The sequence below is a fragment of the Schistocerca piceifrons genome, chromosome 4, assembly GCF_021461385.2.
Source record: "Schistocerca piceifrons isolate TAMUIC-IGC-003096 chromosome 4, iqSchPice1.1, whole genome shotgun sequence".
NCBI lineage: Eukaryota > Metazoa > Arthropoda > Insecta > Orthoptera > Acrididae > Schistocerca > Schistocerca piceifrons.
In genome coordinates this window covers 766,161,297-766,174,313 of record NC_060141.1, presented here as the reverse complement: position 1 = coordinate 766,174,313, position 13,017 = coordinate 766,161,297, and the positions used below count along the sequence as shown (strand labels likewise).

The following is a 13,017-nucleotide window of genomic DNA, read 5'->3' as shown; positions in this document are numbered from 1 at the left end:
TTGTTGTTTATGAAAGACTACATTTAAATTTACAGTACAATTGGTTAAATTTATCTGCCTGATTGCAATGAAACAAGTAGTTTCACTAGAAATAAAACTAATTAAAAGTTATGGCTAACTGAAATTCCAACTACAGTAAAAACTTTGAGCTAGTGCACAGAATACAATATACAGTTGCGGTTTATTCAAAATTACATGTTTCAGTGTTTCTGAAAACATATTTTAAAGTGCATGAAGCTAATTAACTTTCAAGGTACAAGAAACTGACAGTTTGGAACCTCATAATTCTGATTGCCTATTTTGACTTAATGCTTACAAGATTCTGAAATTTAACATTGTAAAACTTCCTGGCAGATTAAAACTGTGTGCCAGACCGAGACTCGAACTCGGGGCCTTTGCCTTTCGCGGGCAAGTGCTCTACCAACTGAGCTACCCGAGCATGACTCACGCCCCGTCCTCACAGCTTTACTTCTGCCAGTACCTCGTCTCGGTCCGGCACACAGTTTTAATCTGCCAGGAAGTTTCATATCAGCGCACACTCCGCTGCAGAGTGAAAATCTCATTCTGGAAACATCCCCCAGGCTGTAGCTAAGCCATGTCTCCACAATATCCTTTCTTTCAGGAGTGCTAGTTCTGCAAGTCTCGCAGGAGAGCTTCTGTAAAGTTTGGAAGGTAGGAGACGAGGTACTGGCAGAAGTAAAGCTGTGAGGATGGGGTGTGAGTCATGCTCGGGTAGCTCAGTTGGTAGAGCACTTGCCCGCAAAAGGCAAAGGTCCCGAGTTCGAGTCTCGGTCCGGCACACAGTTTTAATCTGCCAGGAAGTTTAATATCAGTGCACACTCTGCTGCAGATTGAAAATCTCATTCTTTAACATTGTACTTTCATTGCTACATTTTTTAATCAGGCAATGCAGCTGACTAATTAATTAAGACACTAACTAAGATTATGAGTAATTTAAAATTATAAAAGATTCATTTCAACATGGATGCCATACTAGTAAATAGGGGATTTTTGACAATGGAAGCCTAGTAAGGTTCCATATACTTTTATAATTTACTAACCTTCAACATTTTTCATATACCAGATAACGGTAGACTTACAGTCCTTACAAAATATCAAAATGTTAAGTTGTTTCAAGAATCACATCATATTCATACCACCCCTGCCTCAAAAATCACCAGTACCCGTTGCACCATCAGCCAAGTAACATCTACATTCTGTATCAAAAAGTCTGTAATCAGAAACCACTCAGATAACGTCACATGCCGGATCTTGTTAAAGTCTGTTCTTAGCTAATGCAATGTTAACATTTATCTCGTTGAAAGTAGATACTCAAATAACAATTGCATCATATTGATGCCTATGAAATTCCTAATATTAACTACACCAAATCAAAGTGTTAAAATTATAAAACTTTTTTTCATTGGATAGCTCGGTTTATGGTGCTGACTTTCTACAATACTGCTACATGAACACTGTATGTGCTACATGTAGATGATGCTACTCTATATAGCTTTCACTGTGAATGTGTTACTCTGGTGAAATTATTGTGCCAGTCAGCATTGTGATTGTGCTTTTGAGTTGATTCCTTTGCCACAATGAACTATCATTATTTCATTAAGAGCAGGTTTGCTGCACAAAAACTTTTTTGCAAGAACTGTAATGAAGTACAGTATGTAGTTTTTGCTTACCTGCTTACAAAAGGGAATTGTGAAACCTGAACAGGCCACCAATCACTAATGTAACAAAATTGAAAGTAAAAAGTGATTAATTTCCAACTTTAAATACTGCATAGGCTATGTTATTCGGACTATCTTCCTGTCTCTGGGTTTTTAGCCAGCTACAACTAATGACACAAGAGATGCCAGTTACCAAGAGAATAAAATCTGGTAAAATGTATAAGTGACAGTTGACTGGACCTGCAGTTGGCTGGACAGTTGCTTCCATTTGCCAGACCATAACAGACCACTTCCCACATGGAATAATAAGCTTCCATTATACTGAACCTGCAATATAAAAATAGTCCACAAACTTACAACATAACCTCGTTCCACTGGAACTAATGTACGTGCTGCACTTGCCCAGAACTGTGAATACAGTTCACAGTAACAACATTAACATATGTTTACTGCATGTTCTACCCATGCATAACAACAGTCTTTGTCTTTTGTAGGTCATTCGTAACAGCAAAGAGGTTGCAGTGGAAGAGATATGTTTCACTTTAGCAAAAATTATCAAGTGCTCACAGTTCTTTAGAGCTCATGTTTACTGGACATTTCTGTCTTATTTTGGTCCATACTACCACCTCTCAAAATACGAAAAAGTTTCTTTAACACTCTATATTCCACCCTGTTTCAGTTGTCAGGACTGTGGCTGATGTATCAGGACCCAAAAAGCCTGTGTGCTTGCTCAGCAACCATGGAAGCAGAAGAGGAAAATAAGAGGGGCTATTAGAATAATTACACACCCCAAGACCACGAACAGGGAGAATCACTACAAGTTACCAACATTACCAGTCCTACATGTTGCATATGTTTGCCAGCCATCTCCTCCACAAGACCTGGGCTCATACAAGTTACCAACATTACCAGTCCTACATGTTGCATATGTTTGCCAGCCATCTCCTCCACAAGACCTGGGCTCAATAGTATAAACAAGTGACCACAAGAAAAATGCCATGCTGCATCAAAGTCTTGCTGCAAGAAAACTTCTCCCCTGAATACGAGCTACCATTCAGCCGTTGGCTGTCATGCCAGTCACCCACTACCTGGAGTAGCATAGGCAACAGCCCATCTGTACATTGGTATCTTGACTTTGAAATGTCCAATGTAATGGCAGTTATCACCTGACAATGAAAATAAAATATGTGGCCTTCCAGCCATTCCCACAATATAGCATTTAAGTTGTCCTGAAGAGGAGTACAGTATTATTTTCCTTTCGGTGCCTATCCAATTTGGATGTTGGCGATCATTGTGGTATTCTTCTCCTGTTGGTAGCAACATAGAACAGTTCTGTCGAAGACATACTGAACCAGCATCTAGCGTTGACAAACGAAGTTATTTGTCTCCTCCCAGGATCTCTTTTGCTGTTGATTTTCCCTTGAAGTATTTTTTGTAGCAAATCATGGCTATTTGTATTCCACATGATACGTCCTAAATATTGCAACTTTCGGCATTTCACTACCTTGATAAATTTAGGTATAGTGTTCATTCTTCTCAAAACTTATTCATTTATCACTCTCTGGGTTCAAGGTATTCTCAGGATCTGCCTATAAAGCCACAGTTAAAAGGCCTTAAGCTTCTTTTCCATGTATTTATTGAAGGTCTCTACCCCATACAGGAGGACAGAATATACATAGCAGTGCAAAAGTCTGATTTTTGTTCTTAAAATTAGGTTATGGCTTTTGAAGACAGCAGTCATTTTCAGAAATGCACTTCTTGCTTTCACCAATGCAAATCTTGATTTCTTGCGATTTATCCCAATTTTCATTTATTATGGTTCCAAGGTGTGTGCATTGTTTTACCCTTCCTATAGTTCTTTGGTTCCTCCTGTAGTATTTTCTTTACTTACAACCATGAGTTTTGTCTTTGTGGTGTTTATTTCAAGCCCACTCTGACTGCTAACTCTTACAATTCTATCTGTTAATAATTGTAACTCTTAGTTAGTGTTGGCAAATACAATAGTATCATCAGAGTGTTGAATGTTGTTTAAGCTTTTTCCATTTATCATGATTCCTTCTTCTACTTCTTCCAGATAGCCTCTGAATATGAATTCTGAGTATATATTAAATAGTATGAGTGGCAACATACATCCCTATCTTACTCCCCTGAGAGTTTTGACTGCGTCAGTGTGTTCTCTATCAATACGCAACACCGCTGTTTGATTCCAGTACAAATTCTTGATGATTTGCAGATCTATTTCCTCCATTCCATTGTTTCTCAAAATCTCCATCAATCTGTCATGTTTTACTCTATCAAAAGCCTTCTGGTAATCTATTAGGCAAGCAAATACATTTTTATTTACAATTCTACAGCTCTGAAACAATACTTGTACACTGAACAAGGCTTCTGTCATACTCACAGCATTAACAAATTCAAACTGATTAGGGGCTATCTGTTCATCACAAAGTCTATATATTTTTCTGTTTATCACCATCAAAAACAATTTCAAGATATGGCTCATTATTATTATTGTACGATAATCTCCACATTGTTTTGCATTTAGCTTTTTGGGCAGAGTGATAAACTCTGACTTCAGCCACTCCAATGGAATGTTTCCAGATACATAAATTTGACTGAAAATTTTGGTTAACTATTTTACGTGATTTTGATCCATCAGTTTTAAGAACTCCGCTTCTACATTATCTGATCCCGCAGCCTTTCTGTCCTCCATCTGAGTGATGGCTGTTTGAACCTCTACTTCTAGTATATCTGTACCACGTATCTCATTTATACTTGAATTAAAAGCAAATCTATTGTTGTGAAATAAATTGTCTGCATATTTTTTCCATTGCTTTTTCTTGTTTTCTAATTCCACCATCAAATTTCCTGCTTCATCCACTAGTTTTACACTGATGGTCTTCCTGTAATTCCCTGTTATTTCTTTGACTTTCTTGTTTACATGAAACTATTATATTTACTTTGATAAAACTCGATTTCCTCACACTATTCCACTTCTGCATTTTCTTTTTCCTCCCTTATTTTTCTTCTGACATCTTTATTTATCTCCTTGTACTCCATTAGGTTTCCCTTATTTAATCTCCTGTACTCCATTAGATTCAGTTTCTCGTCATCCATAACTTCCTCTTCTTTCTCTTTGGTTTCATGCATTACATTTATTTATTTATTTAGTTTTTGCTGTACAACATTCTGTAATTTGTTCAATTCTAAATTGACATTGTTACTTACGATGTCTCCTGTGTTCTGTTTGTATATTCTGTTGTACTATCGGGTCTTTCATTTTCCTCAAATTTTAGATCAGCTTTTTCATTTTATTGACTCTCTTCATTCTAATTTTAAAAACTCTTACAAGTGGTGTGTGATCAGAGTTTACATCTGCTCCTGGGTATGTTTTCACTGATGTACAACTGTTCCTGAAACATTTATTTACTAATATGAAATCAATCTGATTTCTCACACATTTCCCAGGACTGTCTATTGGAGACTTCCATGTATAAAACCTTCTAGATGGAAGTTTAAATCAAGTGTTCATAATCACTAGATCATTTGACACTGCAAAATTTTCAAGACCATCCCCTCTAGAATTCCTCTCTCCTTGCCCAAATGGTCCTATCATGTCTGATGTTCTACTTTCCCCTACTTTCAAATTAAAATTTCCCATCACAACTGTCACCTTATATTTGGTAAGTTTTTTCAAAACTCCGTTTATATTTTCATAAATTCTTCTGTCTCTTCATCTTCCTCGTCCACTGCGTTATATTTATATCACTAGGGATACCTAAATACATTATGCAGGCTGAAACAGGTATGAAACTTTTTGAGACATCTTGCTAGTTTCACTGACAGTATTACACCAACTTCTTGCTCATGCTTCCTGTCTGACCTTCTTGAGTATTGCACTCTAAGTCCATTTATGTAAAAATCTCCTGTGTTTGGCCATCGCATCTCACTAACTCCAAGTATCTTTATTCCCATCCTATCCATTTCTTGAATTGTATTATGTATTTTCCCACCTTGATTCATTGATTTTACATTCCACATTGCCACTTTTGGTTTTTTTTTTTTTTTTCCTCCTTCCCCCCTTGCCCTTTGATTTTCTTCATGTCTGTAGTCATAACTGTTCCTTCCAGAGATCCAATTGAGGAACTTACTCCGGTTGCTAATTTCGCCATGACCATAGCCATGATGATTACTAGGACATGTCATAAGGCCTTTAATGAAGTCATTGTCCATTGTGTTTTACATCTAATGTCATTTACCATCTTCATAGTCCCTCTGCCTTTAGAGCCAGTTTCCCAACTCTAGCGCAAAATAGTGCCCTAACTTCAATCCACTATTGGCAAGGAGGAGGACTCCTTACCCCAGGAGTCACTCAGTTGCCATTGCCTCGTGAGTCTAAAGTAGGGTGCACCATATGCAGGTGAGGATGGCATTTGAGTAGAAATTACTACTTACACTGTATAGACTGTCAAAAGTCAGTCCATTTATCCTAATCCTGACACTTTAATCCCTTTTTTGTCTTTAACACACCCTAGAGTCTTGGATTTGCAGTTGTTACTGACAATAATCCATAGTTCTGTCACCATTATTGAGAGTTACAGTATCTCACCACTTCCTACCTTCAAACATTAAAACCACTGCCCATTATGAAATGGAACACCATCTGGTGCCACTGCGGGCACATGACACATTTCAGAAATGGCAAAACTGGTCAACTGTTCACGTGCTGCTGTCATGAGCATTATGAAAAGTGGCTGAAGGTCCATGAAACCACAAGTAGGCAACAATGTGTTGTAAGCCCACAACTTGTCACGGAACATGGAGGTTGTAGGCTTATCTGCTCTGTAAAACAGGATAGTTGGAAAGTTGTGGCAGACCCAATGACACAATATGCTGCTGGTGCAAGCACAAGTGTTTCACAGCTTGCTTTTCTGTGCACATTTTTGAACATAGTGTAATAGCTAGGTCTAACTCTGTTACCAGCTTCCTTATTCACAACAATGTCAGTATACGTCACACCATTCATTCCTAGATACATTTGTTGATGTCTTACAGGTATGTCACTAATCTTTCCATTTAAATTCAGAGACCACTTTTAAGTGTAATCACAGCCTATCCATTTTGTTCAAATTTTAAAGTTTCCACAAGAAATTTCAAATTTTAAATTTTAAAAATCTCTACTCTGATTTCCCCCCCCCCCCCCCCCGCCTCATTTTGGGACCCAAAATAGGAACTTATTCACATATGGAACTCTTTGCCAAAAAAGCCATCTGATTAGGGTTATTTTTAAAATTACCTATTCCATGGATACACTGTCTTGTCATTAATGCTATTCAGAAGCTTTCTATGCAGTCATACTATTGTTAGCAATTTTTTATTCTGACTTTAGAACCAATCCCTCATGTGAATGGCAAGCAATTCTTCAAACTCTATGATTTAAGAATAAAGGACTAATAGACGGCTAGTCTGTGAAATTCTTACAGATACAGTGTCAAAAGTAAAGTACATGCCCAAAATTTCTAATCTCTTTAAAACAATACAGGTGTGAGACAAGGTGATGGCTCTCCAGTGATCTGGAAATGTGTATTTTAAAAATTAGTAAAATTTGAATTGAAGAATAAAAAGAATGTCAAGGATGGCAACAAAACTTTGAAAAAGAAAACAGTGTTTTTAAGTAAATTGCCTGGCAGCTGAAGATGATTTTGTTGTACCATCTGAAAATCTAGTGGGTGCAGAAATATACATCAACCTGTTGAAAAATATAGCTAGTAGTGCAGGTTTAAGAGTCTCTGCAGAAAGAACCAAATTTGTCACTAACATAAAAAAATTCACCTTACAGAGTTCAGGACAGACAATTCAGGGAAATGAGTTATTAAAAACCTGTCATAAATGAAAAGATATGCAAAACGGAAAGAGCATCCTACAGAAGTGAATGCCTAGCACTGAACAATAAACTAGAAATATTAGAGAGAAGTATCATGAGGGAAATTTTAGGGCCAATAAAAAGCATGTCAACCTGGAAATTAAAAAGCAATAATGAAATATGTCAAAATATAGAAAAAATAGAAATAATTAGTAAAAGAATATTGATATTTTTGGACTTTTATTCAGGCTGAATGATAATAAGCTGACAAAACTGATCTTCAACTAAGTGTGGGAAAAGAAATTAAGAAGAAACTGGAACAGAGAAGTTGAAAAATGGTTTAGAAATACGCGTGGTAAAAGCAAAAGTGTGCAGGGATAACTCTAAACAATGTGCTGCACATGGAGTAAGAACTGTGTATTGAGCATGAAAACATAGAGCCCCTCACAACTGTATTTTAAGTGCACACATCATACGGTTGTTATCCATCTATTACAAGTTTTTTTCTTTCCCAAAAAAAAAAAAAAAAGTTTTTGTTTCTTTTTATTTGACACCATCAGTACTTTTTACATCTTCTATTCTTTGTGTGTGCCCAGAGGCTCTTGTGTAGGCCAAAGTGAACACAATATAAGTTCCCAATTAGATGTGGGTCACAATCAGGCATTTCATTAAATGTAACCTGTACATTGTAGTGTACAGTTATGTACAGTTTACCTCATTCCCCATAAAAACCCAATTCTTTACAATACCCACCATTCTCTTTCGAAATTCTGAGGACGTAGCACATATTTTTATGCAATTTGTTGACACACATTCTAATTTCCACTCTGTGTCTGGTCAAACAAGATCTTGTGCTTGCTCATACATCTTTGTTCAGCAAAAGGAGATTTTTCTAGATTTCTGTACTTGGTGTGCCACTGAAGTTTGGTACAGCTCTGTAAAACAGTTTGAATAGACTTTCTCACCTAACTTATGCCCCCTTAACATAAGTTGTAAATATCTGGGCCTCTGAGGCCATGACTGCCCTTCACACAGCACATCATCTCTCAGGCAACTGAAAGATGGTTTAAATCCCATGTCTGTTTAAGATTTTTTTTCACTCAATGGAAAATCCGGGATGGGATGTAACGATATTATGGATGGAAAGTTGCTACTCACCATACAGCAGAGATGCTGAGCTGCAGATAGCCACAACCAAAAGACTGTCACAAATAAGATTTTGGCCAGCAAGGCCTTTGTCGAAAATAGATGAAATGCACACGGGCGTGCGCACTCACGCCCACCCGCACACACACACACACACACACACACACACACACACACACACACACACACACACCAGTACAGCTCTCTATTTGACAGGGTGATGGAAATTTTGCCCGTTCAGATATCAGTTCTTGTGGGCTGCCTTATGATACACTGAATGGCCAAGGTGACCATCTAACTTCCACTCAACTAGAACATCTAAGAATGATAGCTTTCCTTTGTCCGCCATCACCACAGTGAAGTGTAAAATGACTGTGCACATATTTATTTATGAAACACTCAGAGTGTAGGATACCTTCGGATCCTCTCTACTGCCATTCCTACACTCTGAGGGAAGTGGACTCTTCTAGCAGAATAATGCCTGTGTATATACCTCTTCCAATGCACAATGTTCTTTCGAAACATTTACCAGCCCTTTTGTAACACTATTATCAAACTTTTCCCTGCACAGGATGAGTGAAATCTGATGGTCAGTATGGATCAGTGGCATCACACCTTAACCGACTGTACCATGACGTAGTGTTGAAGATTATGTCCAGAGATGACTTTTGACACCTTTATGCATCATCTAAGGAGAGCACCAAAACTAAATGTGGCTATGGAAAACACTGAAATTATTTTCCAAGGCACAGCTGTACTAGTGCAATCATATAAAACATTCCAATATGTATAACAAGTGTGTAAAGCTTTGTTCATATTGGACCTTTGCTTAAGGGTCTGATTTTTCATTTTTCACAAGTGCATAAACTTTATGGTATCTGCCCTGTGTATGTAGAATTGGCGATTACATATATCCTAAAATCAACACATAGGTTTTGAGCTCATGTTAACGTCCTAATCTCACTTAATTCTTCTTGCACAAAACCTTACTGCCTACTCTACCTAAAAATGACAAAATCTGAAATGGCAATGCAAAAATGCTCACAAACTGGGGAAAATGCAGTTACTGCTAGGTGCGACTGCACATAAGTATTATAAAAATTGAATCTTCAGCTCAGTGAAGCACATACAGTGGTTCTTTCGTTTTGCAACACAAATATGAGTTACGATGAAAAGCCTGCTTTCATTCTGAGGAAGGACACTATTCAAATGCTTACTAACAATTTCGATCCTATTTACTTGATCATCTACTGCTCAGCACCTCACCTGTATGTGGAATCATTTCATTTACACCTACATGTCTGCATTCTTTGTGTTAGAAAAGAAATTTGTTTCAATATGTGTTCATATTTAAACACTCTGCTGCTGTAGATCATTATGTCGCATAATAATAAAAAAGAGGAATTGAGGCAAAAACAGTTCCCTGAATATAGGTTATGTTAAGTAGTGACAGATTCTTTTAGTTAATAAGAATAAAACATTACATTTCCATTGACATTTTTTAAAGACAAATTTTAACTTTGAGTAACAATTATTAACAGGTCATTTTGACTGTGCTGCAAACTTCTGTGCATCACTGAACGTTGCATTTTAAAGGAGATGATGATCATCTATATCCACGTGTACAGCAGCCATACTTTGAAATTAACACACAACACGATGAATGTATGTAACATTTACAGGTGTAAATAGTGTGGAACCAATTTAACATCTTTCATCAGAGCAGCTAACAGAAAAGTCATTTATAAAATCAAAAACTTCTCTCAGGCAGACACTTTATTTTAGACATTTTTAACATATTTCATGAAATAGATTAAACATTACAGAAACTTGTACTTTTGGAATGAAATATTTTATTCAGTACTTTAAAGTGCTCCACAGCCTCCGTTTATATATTTATATATAGCTTACTGGAATATCTAATTTACATCATCATAATTATATACAGAGACTGTGTAGAAGCAGCTAATGGGCTCCGCAATCTAAGTGAGGTACACAAATATACTCTTCTCTTTACACTGAATGTGAGAATTAAATGGGGAACTCTGAATGTACTCTTCCACTGTATCTGAAGTAAAGAATCTGTGCTAATATTAATATCATCTACATTTTTCTTTCTACAATGAACATATTGCATCATCTCGCTAGTCTCAGAGTAACAAAAAACTTACTTAATAATATCTTACACAGACTTAAAAAAATAAATATTGAACAGCAAAAATCTAAAAATTACACAACCACACAAGAATGTCATGGTAATATTGAGTGTCTGACAGTCATGCTTAGGAATCTCAATTTCATGCAAGGTGCACTGAGAAAAGAAATGATAATCAATACTATTCTCTAAAATTAATTTACTGTAGGAATGGAGAAAAAGTATTCTTTGCCATTCTGCATGCGCACGCACGCGCGCACACACGCGCACACGCACACACGCGCGCGCACACACACACACACACACACACACACACACACACACACACACACAAATTATAAACTAAGAAGAGCAACATTTTTGAAGTGTGAATACACTTCATTCATGACAGAAGCTTACAGACACTCATCATATTTCAGGCCAGTCACAGTGAATCACTAATAGATTTAGAGGCATTATAAAATACACAGTACATGAAATCTGAATGAGATGTGCTGCTTATGTACAGTCAATAACCAGTAGCATAGTTATGCTAAAGTCTCTCTTTTCTTCTTAAATAAAATACCTTGCTGTAAGAAACTACTTGGGAGGATCTGATGGCTACAAGTATAGTAACAACAAAATGATCTACAGTGTGTGACAATATGTCATTATTTGACCTGTACAGCATAAACATTATAATATTGATAGCATGCATCTACACAAATTACTTTGAGAAATATATGTAATTAAATAACTTTGTACATATGCATAAGTCATTGAGTGGCAGTGAATGTGAACTTATTTTTGTGATGTCTGTCTGTCAAACTCCTGTCCCTGAGATTCAGTCTTTAAACCACAATTCAGACATTAATATATCCATGTTTTACAATCTTTATCACTCAAAGCAAATTTCAATAACACGTAAAAATAATACTGCTTCTGATATGGAATGTAAAATATTTGACTAATTTTACTGCACCAGCTTGATGCCCAATAAAATACGTCTACATGCAACGACAACATAAATAAAATTATTAATATCTCAGCTGCATCCATCATGATGCAAACACCATTAAAACATGGATAGCTAGAAGGAATGTGATGAACATTTAATGTGAGATCATTCTCTATTGTCAACAGTGAACACTAGCACATGCCAAACCTATTGTTGTGATGTGACTTAATTTTTCTGCTATGTGACTTACAGTCTGCTCTCTATATCAAAAAAATAATTTGCAGAAAATAAAGTGGCCTGAAAATGTGACTAATTGTAGCCAAAACTAAATTGATTCTTAATGTAAAAATTCTGGAATGTTGCCTTATAATTAACAACATTGTCACGACATACCTCTTAAACTTCATCACATTCCGTATATAATGATTGTACATTATACATAAATTTTAAAATGTCATATGTTACTAAAAACAACCTTAACTTAATTATAAAAGGAATCAAGTTCAGTGGAAAGGAGTATGTCGAATATTCCTGCCATCAGACAATTGTCTCTATCTTCGGCGAGTTCGCTAGCTGTGTTCCAATAGTCATATCACTTACGTCGTCCGATTCGGAATCTGAACTGCCAGGTGATGTTACTCCCTATAAACCAAGAAACGATTTTAAGCACTATTATACTTTTTCTCTGCTTCATTTAATCATCATATTCAATGAATCAACTTTACGAGAACTACAGTCATCTTTACTTACATCTTGGGAGTCACTATGTGCTCGTTTGTTGCCTAAATTCGTAATGGACTTTAAAAGGTCTGGGTTGCTCTCCAGGGTGGAGCACTGGCTAGAAGGCGGGTGGCTGTATTCAGAAGTATTTTCTTCGTCTGACAAATTGCTGAGTGTTGCAGCAACCACTGCTTGCTTGTATCTGCGGGACCTCACACCTGGTGCAATAGGTCTCCGAGCAATGCTGTATAACACAAAAAAAGTTCACTGACAATACGAATATGTACATAGCTTACATTCATTTTAAAGACATAGCTGTGAATTATATACCTGATGTCTTTGCATTTTACTACTGATAAAGACAGTCGTAGCTATAGCTGATTATTTAGTCATACGAATAGTTCTGATTTAATATATAAAATAAAAGATTACTTATAACTTTCCAACAGTTGATGCATTTTGTCACAGACATTATGTCCACCCTCGCAAAAATGTTGCATTTGTTGTTGTGAATACA

General features: G+C 36.6%; 1 protein-coding gene and 1 non-coding gene across 3 annotated transcripts in view; one reads left to right on the top strand and one right to left on the bottom strand.

Moving 5' to 3' along the window:
* Window positions 1-725: 725 nt before the first annotated feature.
* Trnal-caa lies at window positions 726-800 on the top strand. The gene has a single exon. It is a non-coding gene; the product is annotated as a tRNA-Leu (tRNA).
* Window positions 801-11,112: 10,312 nt separating this feature from the next.
* The window catches only part of LOC124794882 (mitogen-activated protein kinase kinase kinase 13), a 389,688-nt gene continuing 387,783 nt past the window's right edge, over window positions 11,113-13,017 (bottom strand). For both annotated transcript variants that reach the window (XM_047258575.1, XM_047258576.1), the window contains exons 11-12: window positions 12,531-12,744; window positions 11,113-12,422 (exon numbers count right to left, since the gene is read on the bottom strand). In XM_047258575.1, the coding sequence (XP_047114531.1) occupies window positions 12,318-12,422; window positions 12,531-12,744 (319 nt within the window). In that variant the 3' untranslated portion in view covers window positions 11,113-12,317. The remainder of the gene's footprint in view (window positions 12,423-12,530; window positions 12,745-13,017) is intronic.